A 19579-nucleotide genomic window follows, 5' to 3' on the forward strand; every position below is an offset into this window, starting at 1 on the left:
AAGTGAGCTGAGTTCCTCGACTGACGTCACGCCGCGTTACCGTAAATACAACAATTTTTAGAAAGTTTTTATTACCCTCGAATTTTTGATCGTTTATTCCTCGAGAATGCAAGCTTCGTTTGACACAAATTGGGTATCATTAGAAAGCTACGAGTGTACAGAATACGATGATAAAGAATTTTTTTTTCATTTCATAACCTCTTTAAGGTAAGTTAAAACTACAATACGGGACAAATGATGTCTCATGGACTAACAAATTCAGAAAAGTGTCATTATAAAATGGTCCCGTTTTTGACTGTATCATCTAACTTTCTAAATCTAAGTATGGTCGGCATAGGGTAGTTTTAAGTTACTGTAGTTAGCCTAGGTCAGGCCTAACACATATGGCAAAGACTAAGCTATGTACTCTGCTAGTCCAATCAAAACAACAGTACCTACTGTACTGTTTAGTTTGTAGTCAACTAGAACTTGAAGCTAATACTAGTACTACTATCTCAGCCTATACTATGCCACTCTACTATACTAGTATAGGCTATAGCAGCAGTACCAATTCCACAAAGTGAGCCCTACTTATGCAAAAAGTTGTGCCTACTTAGCAGAATAGGAGAAACTTGTTACTGAGTTAGGTTAAAAAAGTTACTATTAACTCATTGTATCAAAGTGGTGTATGCCACTTCAATTTCCACCCTGAATCATGATTTTGTCGCCAAAAAGGTAAGAAATGTTGGTATAGTAACTGCCATATAATCTTACTGATTTCATGTAGAAAAGTCTAAGCATACCAATAGACAGGCTTTTGAATACCTCTTGTGTTTACTAGCATTACAAAACAGCAATGTTCATCAATTAATACAGAATAAATATAAAAAAATAGTATAATGACCTGCTACGGTGTGACAAGCCAAAACATGTCAGTAATTAATTACCTTGGCAATACAGTCTTAACAAAAACAACTAACTTAGTAGAAGCCAAGGAATATAGTCAAGAATATATCTTTCTTCACAGTTTTCAGTGTGATTAAATGGTTTTCAATTGCAGATTTGTTTCATAAAAGTAAGAGGGCCTGACGTTTCGATCCTAGCAGGATATTCTTCAGAGGCTGAATTCAACCTCTGAAGAAGATCCTGCTACTGTAGGATCGAAACATCAGGCCCTCTTATTTTTACACATTCTCTTACACAGGCTCTTTAGTGGATAAACAGTTTACTAACAAGTTTGTCTTATTTAGATTTGTTTCATAAGTATTCAAGCAAAAGGAGCTAATATATGTGTATGATATCTACATTAATTCATGATAATGGTCATATTTGTCACAATAGCATTTTACAGCAGTACTAGTTAAAATTGATATTGTACAGGGTGATTGCAGCACCATTATTTTCTGTTGTCACCACAAGCAGACAATAGATACTTTGTTAGCTCAGTGGTTATCGCTGGTGCCTTTCAATCATAAGGTCCCGAGTTCAAGTCACTCCAAGATTAATGTATGTTGTCCAGTTACAGAGAAAAAATATGAATCTAAGAGACTGACTTCGGTCAGCTTGGGGATTAGATAAGCCAATGATGGCTTCTTCGCGAGTTCCTGCTTGCAGGAGGATCTAAAATACATACATACAATTATTTGATTCTAGGCAATAGTCTGCAACAGTTGATGGAAGTGTTGAGGAGTTATTCAAATTCACTGCTACTTGCCAACTAACCTTCTATTGAGGAAAGAAACACTAGGAGTTAACTTTGGGTCATCGATTGTAATATTTTCAGAAATACTCGGAAGTTGTGAAAACTGGTCAACGAAACTCCCACAGCAACAAAAGCTAAAAAAAAAGGAAAGGAAGAGAGTAATTAGTAATAACAACTCCAATTAACATCCGTTATGGTAGTCGTCAGTATATGAATGTGGTTTCTGGTGATTGTCTTTGTGGATCGTTGCTTGAAAACCTTAACTGTGCTTGAAAATATTGTGTTTGGTGTATGTCTAGCACAAACACTACGAAATAGACTGGCTTTGTTGTTGAACCCCCACTCCCAAAAATATGCAACCCCCAAATGGTTTGTTGACAACGAAAGTGTATTTGTTCTTTTGACTGAAATGTGAAGTAGAAAATTGATTTTTTTTTATATTTTAATATTGAGAACATATAGTGTACAGTAGCTATTGCTCAAATAATGCAAGTTTAGTTCCCTTTAGCTCTACAAACACTTGAATGGGGTGGGGGAGGAGGGGGGGGGGACTTTCATATATGTATTCTTAGAACAAAATTTATGTAGGTTGTAGTGTATAAAGACAGCATACATTCATAATCTAGTTTTTCTCTTTAGAACCCCATGCGTAGACCAAAAAAGGACAACTTTTCACACATTGTATGGTAAATAGCATTTCTGTATACTATCAAATAAAATAAAATTGAAGATTAACCAAAGCTTCTCTGAAAGTTTTTTCTTGGACTCTTAAGACTTGTGTGATTTGAATAATTTGAAGCCCTTAAAATTATCTTTCACTTCTTGTAATCATGAAGTCCTAATTTCCAATAATTAGCAGATTAAGCATTTCTTTCCCATCCAGACCTTTATTTTTTGTGTCTCCAGACTCCTGGTAACTCTTCTGGATTAAATGTTTTTTGTTTTTTTTAATAAATAATCTCATCCAGGCCTTCAATTCTCATCTAGATCACTTGTGACAAAGTCCCTTACCTTATCACTATCAGTGTAAACAATTAGCTAGGAATGTTTGTAATATTTAGCTACAAGTAGCTGCTCAGGAAAGGAGGTGGTGTGTACAACATGTGTATGTAGATATATACTGGGACTACTTGATAAGGGACTTTGTAAGTAAATTGTAACTTTTGGTAATTGTGTTTAATTTTTCATTGACTTCATGCAGTAGCCACTAGGTTATTCGGGTTAGGCCATTCCCACATGTCAGGGAGTTATATATGGTACTGTATTTCATTCCATTATTATCATTTGTTCATGTTACAGTTTGCACTAAATTAGTGGTCGTTCCTCTTTGGAGCTAATACACTATTTAATTTGCTTCTATTAATTAGGTGATATGCATTGTTCTGGTAAGTGCTCTACCTTTGAAGTTCACATTTAAGTGAAGACCCTATCCTTACGAAGCAAAGTTAGAACAAACGAACAAAGAGGGGTCAGTTTAGCTAAACTGTTGTGAGTGTGCTTTATACTGTATTAAAGCAAAATGTTGTGTCTCAGTGTGCTAACTGTATGAAAGCAAAATGTTTCCTTCTTCCTTCCAGTTTCCAGAATATGAAAATTGCTGCTCAGAAATATCATGCATCTCTAAATGGTGAGGCCCTAACACAGCAGACAATATACAGTAATTTGCCTCAAAGCATTTTATGAAATACAAGAAGTTGGCCGGGGACCAATCAGGATGAGTTTGAGACATACCAAGAAGACTACCAGGAGTATGTACGATGACCACACAGAGGTACATCCCACAGATGACAGAAGCGGATTCTTCGCACGAGGGAGGGACTTTGAGAGCAGATACGTAAATCATTCATATACTGAACAGGAGAAGGAGGTGCTTGCATCTTATGAGAGTGTCGACTATCTTCCACCTCATAGCCATGTCTACAGAAATTGGTTGAGACAGCAACCAGCAAGGTATGCTAAAAATTCATAAAGATGGGGTGTGAGATTAGTTCAAGGTTTGATTTCTAATTAAACTAATAAAGTCACATACAGATCATCAACTTCATGTATGAGTTTTAATGGTAGGCAGCTTGCGTTGATTGTCCTGTATCACACACTTAACATGTAACATAACATAACATTTAAACATAACATTTAAACAGAACATAACATGAGGATCAACAATTGTAAGAGAAGTGTGAATTTAGGTCCACTTCATTAAGAGAAAGGCTGCATTTTTATGTGTTCAAATTGAACAATATTGAACAAGTGTGTTAATCTCAAACCTGTTACCGTCTCTCCTAGTTCATGAATTCAGATGTATAAGTACGTGCAAAGTCTGGTGTCTAATATGCAGGGTTGACGATTTTTTATATATTTTTTCCCCCCCAAAAAAATGTTTTTTTTATTTTTATCAATTGGATTTTTTAAATTTTTCATATGTCTTTGATGAAAAAAAATGCAAGTGTCAAGGTAATTTAAATTTTGAGGCAGTTATGAGTCTCTAAATTATTACCATGAATGGTAGGAGCCCACAGGATGCATTATGCAATTTGGAGAAAGAAAATATCTTATGATTTTCCATATTTTTATTACACTTTTGTTTAAATACTGTATATGTAGCCCACCCACTAGATGTTCTAGAGTATACAACAAGTACATTCTTCTTGTTGAATACTATTTTCACTATCTTGTTACAAAACAGAATCAACTACTTACATAACAATAGGATGTCTGCTTGACTTCCTGTTCACTTTAAATTGAATCTTGCTCTCCATACAAAAATATTGACCTCACTGATACACATGCGCATACCTGCCACTTGGATGTATCTCATACAGTGTACATTTAGGTACAGGCTATTCTTCAGAAAATTGAACCACCATATGGTCTGGGCCACTCTAAGCTGAGAAACCGCCTTGGAACTCATAAGCTGCTCAGCTTGTGTTCTTATTTAAAGCCTTGAACATGAAGAAGGACTGTTAAACTTTAAAGTCTATTATTGACTGTACAATACACCTTCAAGTTTGCATTTCAGTGTTTACGTTTTAGTGGTAACGTTGACAATGGTTTTATACATGTCCTTTATGCCTTATTCCCTGGGGTACATCCACACACTCAAGTCTGGGTCTTACAGTATTTAAACTTTTAAAACAAACACATTTTAAGCTTTGTTTTTATTTTATAACTTTAGTTGGAAACACCCTTGGAGCCTTTAATTTACATTACAGTAACTTACAGTAGTGAAATCCCCCAAAAAATTGAATAGAAAGTTAAAAACATGAAAAAAGAAGGAAAAGTGATTTGAATCAGTGATTTAAAAAAAAAAATACTTAACTTAAATCGCGATGTAAATCACCGTGGTATTAATCAGCCAACCCTGGTAATATGACAGCATTGGATTCATCTAGAAATGATATGAAGCTACTGTAAGACATGGAGCTCTTCATCAGGTGATATCTTCCATGAATCATTCAGTTCAGATAGATATGATTGATATGATTGATAGATATTGATATTGATTGATCAGATAGATATATTTGACACCTACACAAGGAAGAATGAAACATGCCCAGTTTCAAATTGCATCGGTATGCATATATATGTTTCAATCTATGCTGCAGTATTAAATTGTCTTTCCCTTTCAGGTTGGACTGGGATCGATGGATGATGATGGGCTTCATTGGTTTTGCGATTGGTTTCATTGGTTTCCTTCTCCATCAACTGATTGATCTCATCTCAGAATTCAAATGGGAACTGGCACAGAAGCTCATAGATGTATGTATACAACACAATCTGCTATGTAATAGGTATAGTTTCATCTGACGTCACGAAGGACCAAGCACCACACAATCAGCTGTGTGAGAGGTATAGTTTCATCTGACGTCACGAAGGACCAAGCACCACACAATCAGCTGTGTGAGAGGTATAGTTTCATCTGACTTCACATGGGACCAAGCACAACACAATCAGCTGTGTAATAGGTATAGTTTCATCTGACTTCACATGGCACCAAGCACAACACAATCAGCTGTGTTATAGGTTGGTTTCATCTGACTTCACATGGGACCAAGCACAACATAATCAGCTGTGTAATAGGTATAGTTTCATCTGACTTCACATAGGACAAAGCACCACACAATAAGCTGTGTGATAGGTATAGTTTCATCTGACTTCACATGGCACCAATCACCACACAACCAGCTGTGTAAAAGGTATAGTTTCATCTGACATCAAATGGCACCAAGCACCATACAATCAGCTGTGTGAGAGGTATAGTTTCTTCTGACTTCACATGGGACCAAGCACCACACAATCAGCTGTGTGATAGGTATAGTTTCATCTGACTTCACATGGCACCAAGCAGCACACAATCAGCTGTGCAATAGGTATAGTTTCATCTGACTTCACATGGGACCAAGCACCACACAATCAGCTGTGCAATAGGTATAGTTTCATCTGACGTCAAATGGCACCAAGCACCACACAATCAGCTGTGTAATAGGTATAGTTTCTTCTGACTTCACATGGGACCAAGCACCACACAATAAGCTGTGTGATAGGTATAGTTTCATCTGACTTCACATGGCACCAAGCACAACACAATCAGTTGTGTGAGAGGTATAGTTTCATCTGACTTCACATGGGACCAAGCAGCACACAATCAGCTGTGTAATAGGTATAGTTTCATCTGACTTCACATGGGACCAAGCACAACTTAATCAGCTGTGTAAGAGGTATAGTTTCATCTGACTTCCACATGGGACCAAGCACAACAAATGCAAGCACTGTGTGTTATAGCCCAATAAAAGTCATAAACTGATTCACCAAGTTTATCATTGAAATCCTGTACATATTGGCTGATGCTCATGGTGTATATTGGTTGAAATACCTGGTTGATTGTTGGAAATGGCAAAAAGAAAGTGAGATGAAGGTGAAAAGATCTTTCATCTATTTCACCTGTTCACAGTGTGAATGCTGGTTTATAAACGTACTTGGTTTATTGGTTGCTACTCCCAGTTTATCAGCCAAAAATGTGGGTTGATCACTGGTAAACCAGGTCCATCAGTCAATAATACTTATTTTTTGCTTGATAAAATCCAGGTTCTATTGGTCAATACTCTTTGCTGATGGACTGCTAAGCAAAACTTGATTACAAAATTTATTTATTGCGCCTTTGGTTTTGCCGTAACTGTTGTGGAAAAGGGGTTGCCTTCACCTAATTATCTGACAAACTCAGAAGAGGCTATCATCCTCTGGATTTTAACTCACAAAATATTCACAGAATGCGCCTCCAAAATGTTATAGTACTATAAATATTCTATTGAAATTTTAAGTATATACGTATGTGTGTGCATTCAATAAATTGTTGATTTTCATTGGACAGGAAGACAGGATGGCAGTGGCATGGGTGTTTGTGACAGGATTTAGTCTGGCTCTAGTACTTATTGGAAGCAGTATGGTTGTGGTAAGTGTTTACAATATGTCACCAAGATGACCTTGGACTATATAGTACATACAAACCTGTAGGTTAAAGGTGACCTGTTTACACTCTCTCTCTTCAGAATGTACTTCAGATCCAGGTAGATCTACTGATATGCTCTAATGATGTAAAACCAGTGGTCACGCTTGAACCAAGGCCGTCATTGATTTGGAGAGCGTTTGCTCTTAAGCTTTGATTTTAGCCGAGGTATTCACTTAATCTTCTCTGCCAGGAGTCATGTGATCTCTGAGTGTTGTCTGGATATGGAGCTAGTTACAATAAAATAACTACTGGATATGAAGCTCTTTCTTGAGCTCAGAGCTTTGTGTTCGATTTGATATAGTGTAGACAGTTGCACCGTGTCAACGGTTATAAATGCCTCACGTGCAATTTTAATGTCAGGGTTACATACTATAACACCTATGTGCAATGGGTCACACATGAGGTATATAAATCCAGAAGTGTCCTTTGCCTAACCTCAACCGTATCCTCACAAATATTACACACTCTTTACCGTGCACCATGTTGTATGTATGTTTGTATGTATGTATGTATTTTAGATCCTCCTGCAAGCAGGAACTCGCGAAGAAGCCATCGATTTGGCTTATCAAAGCCACAAAGCTGACCGAAGTCAGTCTCTTAGATTCATATTTAACGTCCATCATTATGAATTGTCAACAACTCTGTAACTGGACAACACATTAATCTTGGAGTGATTCGAACTGGGACCTTATGATTGAAAGGCACTGGTGTTAACCACTGAGCTAACACTCCACTGTTTTCATAGTACTCTGTCTATCAGAAGTCTTGTACCATCAAAGGATGAAATTAAAGTATTATGCGCCTCTTCATCCTCCCTCATTGCAGTTTTTCCGCCCATCTGCTGCTGGATCGGGTCTTCCAGAGTTGATAGGGTATCTTAACGGTGCTTTGGTTCGACATATATTCAACATCAAGACCCTGGTTGTCAAGTTCTTTTCTTGTGCCTGTGCTGTAAGCAGTGGATTGCCAGTTGGTCCAGAGGGACCTATGATTCACATGGGGTAAGTAATACAATTCAATCTTGTTTATTGTTAGGACTGTTGAACTATCTATTTGAAGAGGTAGAATTAATTTCAAAGCCCTTAGATGGACAGAGATACATAAGGTCTACTCATACAAATCAAGATCCATAAAGAAAAAAAGGAACTAAAAAAGTTCTGTATTAATGTAATAGCTCATTGCTCTCATGCTGGAGCAAAGGAGAATGTCAATGAAATGCATGATTGATTTATCATTATAACCAGCCATGCATGTCACTTAACACTTAACTTAGGTAATAAATTACAAGAATCTTTTACATTACCAACTCAGCCCCATTCTTCAAACGGGAATATCCTTGTTTCAAAAACCAGAAACAAAATACTTGAATTCTACAATTATTAAGTGAAACATTTCCATAGTCTAGTTCGTTCCATTAATAATTAACTTGCTATGCCATAGAACTCTGTTTGCATTATAATAAGTCGACTTGGGTAGATAACCAGTTTGATTATATTCTACTTGATGATATGAAACTGATATTTCCTTAGAACATGATCAACATCAGTTTTTAATAAAGAAGAGTTATTGTGAACATTATCATGTTCAATAACCAGTTTGTAAAGTTGGTGAAGGTGACCAAGCAAAGAACTTAAAAGTTACACATCGCAGTATCTTTATATTTAAAAATTTCACTCTTATTGTTATCAATGATCGGGTGCTCAGACAAATTAGACTTATTATGAGTTTTGTATCAGTCACTAGTAATTGGGCTCATTCCATTCTCTGACTTATTATCAGGAAAGCACTAGATCAAAGTACCACAACTCTTCAACAGATATTGTAATTTAAATTCCTTTTTATGGATTGTGGGTCAATCAGCTATCAGCTATTTGTGAGATTTCATGAATTCAGTAAGAGAGAGTTAAATCAGCATTTTGCATCTCGGTGGCAATTTGACTAAATCTTATGGAGTATCTATTTATCTATATCAAAAGAGATAGCAGTTTATCAAACTCAGTGAAAGATAATGAGCGAGACATTAATTTAATTCTCAACATTTTGCCACCCAGATGCTTTCATATATATATATATCAATTGCAAAAAATGAAACTGTCAATGTGTTCCCTATATAGACATGACTGCACTAGCTCATGAATAACATTCTTGTGAAGTTTTAGTATTGCATAGTTAAGTATACAGGAAGAATTATCAAGATGAGCTGCTTAAAGGTAACTGTATGTGATTTAAATATTTGAATTCTTTACTTCCATCTCAGGTCCTTGGTTGGAGCAGGATTGAGCCAGTTTAAGTCTGTTACCTTGGGATTCTCACTTCCATTCTTTGAGAGGTTTCGGAATCCAGAGGACAGGTCAGTATATGAAATCATTAAAGGTTCATTCATGGCCATACCCTTACAATACTGTTTTATTGTATCTTCTAACAATGAATTACAATGAGGCACAGTGCATTGTTTGTTTATATTGTACTGTTCCATTTGGGAGATGTTATATGATATCTTGAGAATGGCTAATCTTGCTCTAGGGGCCAATAAAGAGAATTAAAATTCATTAAAGAATGATTTAGCATTTCTCTTCTAAAGTGAAACTGAGTAACCAGCTTGGTAGAAAAAAATTGAAATTGATTCTATGTAAGCAGCTTGCATCAGACTATTGTTAGAAAATTATGTATAACTCTTGCTATTCATTCTCAGGTAACAAACTCCAACACATCCAATTGTATGTATGAATCCTAAAAATCACGTCCATTCCCAAGTGAAACTTGCTGGGCTGTACAAGCATTGACTGTTCAATCTTGCTGGACTTTGACTGTTCAGTCTTGCTGGACTTCCAAGCATTGACTGTTCAATCTTGCTAGACTTGACAAGCTTTGACTGTTCAGTCTTGCTGGACTTTCAGGCATTGACTGGTCAGTCTTGCTGGACTTCCAAGCATTGACTGTTCAATCTTGCTGGACTTTGACTGTTCAGTCTTGCTGGACTTCCAAGCATTGACTGTTCAATCTTGCTGGACTTGACAAGCTTTGACTGTTCAGTCTTGCTGGACTTCCAGCCATCGTCTTTTCAGTCTTGCTGGACTTGACAGGCATTGACTGTTCAGTCTTGCTGGTCTTTACAAGCAGTGTAGAAGGGAATGCAAGCAGCATATTGTACTGTCTGTATTATTTTCAAACATTAGATATTTTGAATGATGCAGTATGCTAATGTTTGACATAAGGTCAGCAGTGAAGATTCTTTCTTTGCTTGCTTCAGACGTAATTTCATCTCCGCTGGTTCGGCGGCAGGAGTCGCCTCAGCATTTGGTGCTCCGGTGGGGGGCCTCCTTTTTGCCATGGAGGAAGTTTCTTCATTTTGGAGTATGAAGTTGTCATGGCAAGTCTTTTTCAGCTGTATGGTATCCACGGTGACCACTGATCTTTTCAACTCTGCCTTCAGCAGCTTTCGATACGACGGACAATTTGGTTTATTTAAGGCAGACAAGTACATATTATTTCAAGTAAGTGTCACCTGCTGACTGATATGTTCAGTACATGTGTGTGTATGTGATGGTTTGGCTTGTAAGTATTGGTATACAAATTCCCATAGAAAGAAGCTATCTAAGATGGTGAGTGGTCATATGATGTCAGCTGTTGTTAATGTACATGTTAACCGTGTTACTAAAATGATATCAAAAGACATTCTTTGTTGAACCTCATACTTGATGATCACGCTAATGTGATAGAGAGAGAAAGGAGTCTTCTTTCTTTTTTTTGTGGATATCAAATGTTAATTGAATGCAAATAGAATTGAAAATCTTACAACTTGTAAATTTATACAAAAACTCCATTTACAGTTTTGTTAAACTTCCTTTGGATTGTTTCTGCTATGTAACAACATTTGAAAGATTAGATCCTTAAAGACTTAAGTTTAGATCACAGTTGAACCTTTGAGTTGGTCAATATGAGAGATTATTGGTGGACAGGATCTGCTGTAGGAAATGTTGTAGGCAAAGACTGACCAGTAAGTGCCTGTTTACTGTATGTCTTCCACTTGTAGGTTCGCAAGGGTCTCGATGTCAACATTATCATGTTTATTCCCACCGTCATCATTGGAATGATTGGAGGCGTTCTAGGTGCTCTCTTTGTCTTTAGCAATCTTAAACTAGCTCGTGTCAGAAGAGCCCTCATTGCCAAATTTGAGAGTCCGTTGACGCAGAAACTGTTCCGTTTACTCGAACCCTGTGTCATTATTGTGAGTACCACTTCTTAGATACATTTTTAGATATGTCAGTAATTTGAGGCACTTCTCTGTTGTGTTTTTTGTGTCGATGGGCTACAACTTGATTTAAAACTTTGCCCAAACACAGAGCAAGAATAAACTGCCTTTAAGTTTGGTCAGAGTTCCACTAAGGTGCTCACACCAGTTAGTTTATTTTGAAATAAATTCTTTGTTTGATTGAAAACTAACAGTATTTGAAGTTTTCACTCACATGAGAGGTAGTACTTTGTATTATGTACTGTAACTCCTAAAACCTTACTACTGTATAAACACCATACTAAAATATAAATGGAAGAGCTTTTTAATATATATGATAAGAAACCTGTGTCAAAACTTGAAGCATTTTGTTGAATTTGTTAATTACAACTGAAGTTTGTGTCTGTAATTGCTCTATTTTGTTAACACAGATATCTGAACTGATAATCAGATCATTGTAGTATGAAGTGTTCAAAGACCTTGACTTGATTAGTTCTTCATCTTTAGGTGTTGGTGACCACTGGATCCATTTTCCTACCTGCTGCCTTTGACTGTAGCCCATACACATGTTACTATAGAGGGGAAACTGAAGCGTAAGTAATACTTAAAATTATATATTCAAAGATAATATATAAATATATATTATATATATTATATTATATATAATATTATACATTTTATTATATATATTTATATCATTACATATATTTTATGATATATATTTTATTATATATACTTTATGATATATATTTAATTATAATATTATATGATCTATTATCTATATATTATGTAATATATTATATATAATATATAGTATAATATATTCAAAGACTTCAATATTTTTTGTTACCTTCTGTTTAAATTGAAAGTATTTCATTTGATCTGTAGCTGGATACTACCTCTTTAAAGGACATTGTGTAAACACAAAATCTTAGGAAGCCTGTAACGAAACAAGGAATACATTACTAATAATTGCTTGTGAAGTCTCCCTAAACCATCTCACAATAAATAAAGAGCAAAAGAACCAAACAACAGGAGAGAAAGAAGTGTTTGATTCTGATTAGAATGTAATTATTTTTATCCATAGCTAGTTTGATAAACATTTTTTTGGTTAGATGTTCGGTTTTATAGTTAATTCCCATGACATTGTTTATATCAAATGTTTGTGTACTGCTATAGGTTCACGTAACAGTATTTATGAAATATTTCGCTATTATATAAATGTCAATTGCATTTATATATCCACGAACCAAAAGTTTTGGTTCTGTTCCTAGATATCTTTCCTCATTGTTTTGTTAGCCGTTTGCTTGAAGAAGATAGGATGTTTAATATAGATATCATTTTGGTCCCTAGAAAGTCAATTTGTATTAATTCTTGTTTTTCCTTGTTTTTTTCTTTCTTTCTCATCTTCAGGCCTGTAAACAAAGGTCTTAGCCCACAGTGTCTTGATTCCAATACAACAGCTTATACAGAAAAATCTGTAAGCTACTACACATGTCCACAGACCAATAGCGACTATAATAAAACTTTTAATCAAGGTAAATATATAGCTGAATGAATGAATTTTACAAAGTAGGAGTAAATGACATTACCATGGTAAAAGAGGAATAGACACTTCTTTAAAAAAAATATATAAAAAATCGATTTGAGGATGCCTTGAATTCAGACTGAATAGATAGCCTAGGGACATTTTATTTAAGTACAAATAGACAACAAGATGAAAGGTAACAGAAGAACATTGTCATAGTTACTTGATATCATTTATTGATCATGCCCTGTGACTAAAATATATGATACAGCATGAACCCTCTATTGGGCCAAAATTAACCACCTTGAAGCAACTGTATCTAGGATCAAGGAGAAGATATATCAAGGTGGGGATTTCAAACGGTAGCATGAAATAATTTTGTTCTCTCTGTGAGTGTCACATTATGAGTCATTGGAAAATGCATTTATAGAATTTGGGATGACCTAATGTACTGTAGTAAACTCCCCTAAACACTCTTTTGCTAATAACTTTGGTTATCCCTCTACATAAAGTTTCCTTGCTGTCTGTCCTATATATGTTGTATTCTTTGCTTTCCTTTGTCACACAGTTGCCACTCTCCTCTTTGTTACGGGGGAGGAAGCCATTCACCATCTCTTCTCCCGGGAGACTCATTGGGAGTTTACATACCTGCCTCTGTTTACTGTCCTCATCTTCTATTTCATCTTGGCCTGTTGGTCTTGTGGTCCATCCATCTCTGCTGGTCTTGTCGTGCCCATGTTGTGAGTATCCTCCCAATGTCTGTTAAGAGAATGCTGAACTACTGTCAACTCTACAGTGTGCTCACTTAATGCTCATATTGATACTGCGTACTTGCCATTGTCATACACCGGATGTTTATGTCATACTGATTCCATTTCTCCATGTGAATAGGGTTCAATTGATACATCAAGTACAATTGTTGATCCAGTTACTCCTACTGCTTGTGTGACATGTGCTGATAGGGCAATGAATTGATAAGTTAAAATCAGGCTTGATTCTATATAGATACCCTTGCCATTTTAGCTATGTGTTGTAGAAGAAGAGTTTGGTTTGAGAGCCATTACTGGTTGATGTATGCTTACCAATGGGTTACATTAATATGATTGCTGGTTGGGTAATGATTCGTTATTTTGTTGAATTGTTGAGCTATCCTCACAAGCCATTGCTGGTTGATTTATCCTAACTATTAGGGTTACATTAATATGATTGCTTGTTGGGTGATGTTTGGTTATCTAGTTGAATTGTTGAGCTATCCTCACTTATTGACTTACTTTTGAGAGCCATTGCTGGTTGATTTATGCTTACTATTGGGGTTACACTAATATGATCACTGGTTGGGTAATGTTTGGTTATTGAGTTGAATTGTTGACTTACTTTGGAGAGCCATTGCTGGTTGATTTATGCTTACCACCGGGTTACATTAATATGATTGCTTGTTGGGTGATGTTTGGTTATCTAGTTGAATTGTTGAGCTATCCTCACTTATTGACTTACTTTTAAGAGCCATTGCTGGTTGATTTATGCTTACCACTGGGGTTACATTGATATGCTTGCTGGTTGAGTGAAGTTTGGTTGTTGAGTTACTCTTGTTAATGGAATAATGCTTGACAGTTCAGTTGTGATTGGTATGTGAGTTACTGTACATGGATAGCTGTAGCTTTCTCTTACTGACTTACCTTACTCTGTTGTACAAGCATCACACCTACACAAAATTATGTGAGATAATTGCATAGTGAACTGACGCAAGTGTTACTTACTTTAATTTCAATTGACCACAAAGTAACCACTACAGTATCAACTTTGGATACACTTGTTCTATTTTGTAAGATTATTCTGACACACATTGTCTGTGAGTTAAGTTCCCAGTAGTGACCATGTGCTCTGCTCTTATCACCTTTCATCCTCTTTGTCTTATAGGTACATTGGTGCCTTATACGGTCGAATAATCGGTCTAACGATGGTATCCATGTTTGGTGTCAAAGATGTTGAACAGGATGAATATTGGGCGTGGATGGACCCTGGAGCATTTGCCCTCATCGGTGCAGCGTCCTTTTTCGGTGGAGTTTCACGGCTGACGATGTCCTTAACAGTCATTATGGTACGTAAGGTAGATTGCTGAATGGCCATGATAGCAAGTTTGTGTTTGCTCTGCAAGGTGAATTTAGGCAGTGGCCTAGATCTATCAAATATTAAAAGCTTCAGGTGTGTTACACACAAATATGCACTCCCTTTAACGTCTGCATAAGTTGAATATTTGACCAGTGCAGTGGAGTGTACTCCCTGTAAAAGATACCTCCAATACTAACCTGTGCAAAGGAATATACAGATTCATTTATTCCTCTTCGCTAATCAGTTAACATGTTGAAAGAAAGAAATTTTGAGCAAACTGATTTATTTAACTTGATTTGATGACTAGTGGTTGATGACTGTGTGGTTTCAGTAGGTACAACAACACCCATTTTAACAGTTTGCCATTGGTTAAGAATCATCTGCAGTTTCAAGCCTCCATTTTTTATAATGTTCTCCTCGTTATAAAACTTCTCCTGTCGTAAAAGAAATTGCTAATAATTTTCCTATCTTTGCTGCATCACTGGGCCAAAGCATGATAGCATTTCAATAAAGAACAAGAAAATCAAAGATGGAAACATTAGTAAAGAGGCGTAGATCGTGGCGTACAAATTCCTTCCAAGCTTTGCTCATGTTTATGTAGTAGTAGTGTATGAGATTTTACAAGTCTGCTGCCGCAGCTGTATTTTAATGCTATATGTTAATGCTTGATTTACATAAACTGATCCCATTATAATGAATCTGTGCTATTTTATGATCTGATTACTTTTGTGATGTTCACAGATGGAGATTACTAACGACGTACAGTTTCTGTTACCAATCATGGTAGCCATCATGACTGCTAAGTGGGTCGGCGATCTCTTCACTCACCCTCTGTACCATGCTCTGCTAGAAGTCAAATGTATTCCATTCTTAGACTCAGAACCAGTCATAATGCATGCCAAGAAAAAGTGAGTCCAAGTAACACCCTTGTTGTTACCTTTGTGGGAAAAGGTTGCCTTCTGAAAGGTGATCAGTATTGTTTTCAAGTAAAGTTCAGAGGTAAAACCTGGTCAACCAATGGGCAGAGTTTATGTCTTCATTTCTGCCTTCCTCAGAGCAGTTCTCCTCTGTGGACAATAGAATGTCAATTTTCACCCTACCTAATGTCACAGAATGAATTTGCATATCAGAATCCAAAAGGAAATACTTATTTGAGGTTTTCTAGCATTATGTAGCATGCTACCATTTAGCATTCAGTATTCATAAACTGTGAAGTTATTCATTACATTTGAAGTACTTCTGTTTATTGTACATATTTGTCGTAAATAACCATAATAATGATGGCTATGAGTCATCCTCCCCTCCCCCCCCCCCTGCATTTAGCCACAAAGTGTGTAGAATAAATCAAAATTAAACGATTTAACTATTTTTGGTTTCAGTATTACATGCATTGTTTGTTTCACATAATGATTAACAGAGACTACACTGTAGTCTTCTTCAGTGATTTGAAATAATTTAATAATTTACTTGTAAGACATGACAAGAGATATATTTGTCTTGTGTATTTTCTCAGTGTCAACTTGGAATTGTTTACGGCACGTCAAGCCATGGCGACTCCTCCTGTTATGGTGCACCCTCGAGAGAGTGTCCGTCGACTGTCCAATCTCCTGATACACACAAAGCACGGTGGATATCCAATGGTTCCAGGCAGTGATGCTCCAGAGAAGAAAGACAAATTCATGGGCATTATTACAAGGTACCGTACTTGATGATGCATTAATTGCTTTTGTTTCTATGATTTGTTTTAGTATCAAAGGTTGAAGGAAAGAAGTAACATCTCTGAAATTTTGATGACTAAACTTAACCTCAGTAGCTAATTTTAATTCAACATTAATGTCATTTCTGAGCAAGAAATTTGACTTAGTTGAATCTTTCGCAGTGGCTATCATCTGATGAAAGATATATCGAAATGTTTGTTTTAAAATTTCTGTCGTAGGCCTGGAAGGTTGTGATTTGTGATCACTGGCTGGCCAAAGTTTCATGGGATTTCAGTCAGGAGTCATCCACTATTTTCTTATCTGAAATGGCCCTCCAAAGTGTAAAAAAAGTAGCTGACATTGTGAAATGGATAGCCACCCGACGATGAAATGTCAGTTACAAATAACAAGGCATCAACAACTTGCATGTGATTGCTAATAGCATAAACATATTCTTAACAAATTATGATTATGATTATTATTCAATATTCAATTTGTTTATTCATTTATTTAAAGCTGATTAGCTAGTCATTGACTCTTTAACATGACTGTGGTATCACCACTGCTGGTGTCATCATTGCCTGACCTTAATCTTTTGATAAAAATATGTCTCAACAGAGATTTCACAGTCATGCTATCCACAAAACATTTTCTCTTACTTTTCTTCCTTGCCTTTGAAGAAGTGTCATGTATGTTCAAAGTCCCTACGTTGAAACATTATCTTAGTTTCTCAAGGTTTTTGTATTATCAATGGATCTGAGTTGTTATTTATCGAAAAAAATGGAAAGTTTGAAATTCTGTTACTTCAGGGATGTTTCTCAACACAATCACCTGTATCTGACTTGAAAACACACAGCACATGAGCTACAGAGAAATCACATATTTTTCTTTTCAGTTGTTCCTTTAATGAAGAAAACGAAATTTCTCTCAGAAAAATGATTGTTTGTGAGACATATAGTCATACTTTCATTTGAGTGTCAATCCAGCATTCAAAGGCGCAATTTTACTAATAATTACAAATATTTCAAAATGGAAGTATAACTTGTACATGATCATTTGCTTGATGACATCATGGGTCACTGACTATGATTCTATTGTAGTCTGTTACTAGTGAATCCCCTTTACTGTTTGGCATGGAATTGAAGGCTAACTTGAATCCAAACTCTATAGCCCACAGTTTTCATAATTGGTTTCTGCTGATTCACAGCAATGTACAGCCTATTCAAGTATGGCTCCCTGGTCCAACTTGTGACTTCTAAGAAGGTGAATTGCTCCCAAGATTTTGAGTTTTACAGTAGTCACTGTGTTATACGAAAGGGATGTTGTTTTGGTAGAGGGGTTATTATTTAGCACAATGAACTTTGCAAGGTTATTTTCTTCAGACACTTTTGGATGATTTGTTTAAACCAGCTTTGCTTATTTGTTTGCCAAAGTTTGGTTCTTGCTAGAAGCAAAGGAACCTTAAGCAGTCATGTTAGCGTGTGTGTGCGTCTGTGACACTTACTTGGCTCTGCGATTACTCAACAACAAAGTGATGGATATTACATATTTGCTGTGTAGATGTATTATAGTGAGACAGTGCACCGTATTGTTGTTGGCAGTGACCTTATGAATATTAATGAGGTTGTAGGGTCAAACGTAAAAATCTTTACATTGCAATAACTCTGCAACCTGAAGTCGGATTGTAGCCTAACTTGCTATGCAGTTGTTGGTTAATAGCTGGTACATGTAGGCCTAAATTGTTGGGACCATTTGAGCTCCAAAAAATGCCCGGACCATTTTTGGACCGGGTGGGTTCAGATTTTATTTCCACCTCAAATGAATATTTTGGGACACAATCATTGGGCCAAAAGTTGCGGGACCCAATATTTCTGGGACCATTTGGGCCCACATTTTGGGGGCTCAATTTTTGGGCAGCAAGTATATTTTTGAACCAGTTGGTATTGGCCAAATATGTTTGGGACCTTTTAGGTGCAAAATTTTATCAGGCCCAACATTATTGCTGAGGGGCCAAAATTTTAAAATTGCAACATCCCTACAACCTTAAAATCAGCTGGTACATGTTGGTCTAAATATTTCTTATAGAGTGACAGCTTTGGAACCTTCCCATTTGTGTGTAGTTGATACTATGCATTCAGTTTATCAACTGTGATATTGGGTGATGACATACAACACTTAATATTCCACATACAAAGGAACCATAGTACACGTTGGGCTCTTGTTCAAAACCTTTTGAGAAGTACTCAAATTTTCACGCCAGTTGATCAAACTAAGGTAGCCTTCTAGACGTTTTCATAAAAAAGAAATTTATTTGTAATGATTCCATTCAATTATAAACATTTCAAGGTTAAAACAGGTTTGCACACCATCAGCACACAAAATGTATATAATACCGTTCCCAAATTTTTCACATGTTCTCCCTACTTTGAAATAAACTTGGCCAATCCAGCTGGAAAAAAAAACAGCACTGTGAATGGATTTTCACCAGAGTCAGCTCAAAATGTAGTTATTAGCTTCAATATAGTTAAAATAATATAGAACTGTTAGCAAACTACTTATCCACTATAGAGCCTGTGTAATAGAATGTGTAAAAGTAAGTTAGCCTGACGTTTCGATCCTAGCAGGATCTTCTTCAAAGGCTAAATGACAAGTAACATAACAGAAGGGACAAAAAAATGCACAGAAGGGACTTCTGTGCATGTTTTTGTCAATATAGTTAGCAGTGAGAATGATGCTATTACCACATGTCAATATCACAATTAACCACATATTTTTAATATAATATATTGTAACTGGCTATCACTAGTGCAGTAATATTTGTACGAGAAGT

At 36.2% G+C, this 19579-nt stretch overlaps 1 protein-coding gene across 2 annotated transcripts in view; it reads left to right on the forward strand.

Annotated features, from left to right (window-relative positions):
* The first annotated feature begins 2663 nt into the window (after positions 1-2663).
* The window catches only part of LOC139962749 (chloride channel protein C-like), a 32371-nt gene continuing 15455 nt past the window's right edge, over positions 2664-19579 (forward strand). Inside the window, exons 1-14 of one of the 2 annotated variants that reach the window (XM_071963043.1) lie at positions 2664-2826; positions 3259-3631; positions 5308-5437; positions 7047-7127; positions 8010-8185; positions 9442-9534; positions 10435-10678; positions 11218-11412; positions 11923-12008; positions 12829-12953; positions 13512-13683; positions 14861-15041; positions 15794-15960; positions 16566-16748. In XM_071963043.1, coding sequence (XP_071819144.1) covers positions 3396-3631; positions 5308-5437; positions 7047-7127; positions 8010-8185; positions 9442-9534; positions 10435-10678; positions 11218-11412; positions 11923-12008; positions 12829-12953; positions 13512-13683; positions 14861-15041; positions 15794-15960; positions 16566-16748 — 2069 coding nt within the window. In that variant the 5' untranslated portion in view covers positions 2664-2826; positions 3259-3395. Of the gene's footprint in view, positions 2827-2912; positions 2938-3258; positions 3632-5307; positions 5438-7046; positions 7128-8009; positions 8186-9441; positions 9535-10434; positions 10679-11217; positions 11413-11922; positions 12009-12828; positions 12954-13511; positions 13684-14860; positions 15042-15793; positions 15961-16565; positions 16749-19579 lie in introns of those variants that run through there. The other variant, XM_071963053.1, reaches the window with a different exon arrangement.

The sequence above is a fragment of the Apostichopus japonicus genome, chromosome 3, assembly GCF_037975245.1.
Source record: "Apostichopus japonicus isolate 1M-3 chromosome 3, ASM3797524v1, whole genome shotgun sequence".
Classification (NCBI taxonomy): Eukaryota; Metazoa; Echinodermata; class Holothuroidea; order Aspidochirotida; family Stichopodidae; genus Apostichopus; species Apostichopus japonicus.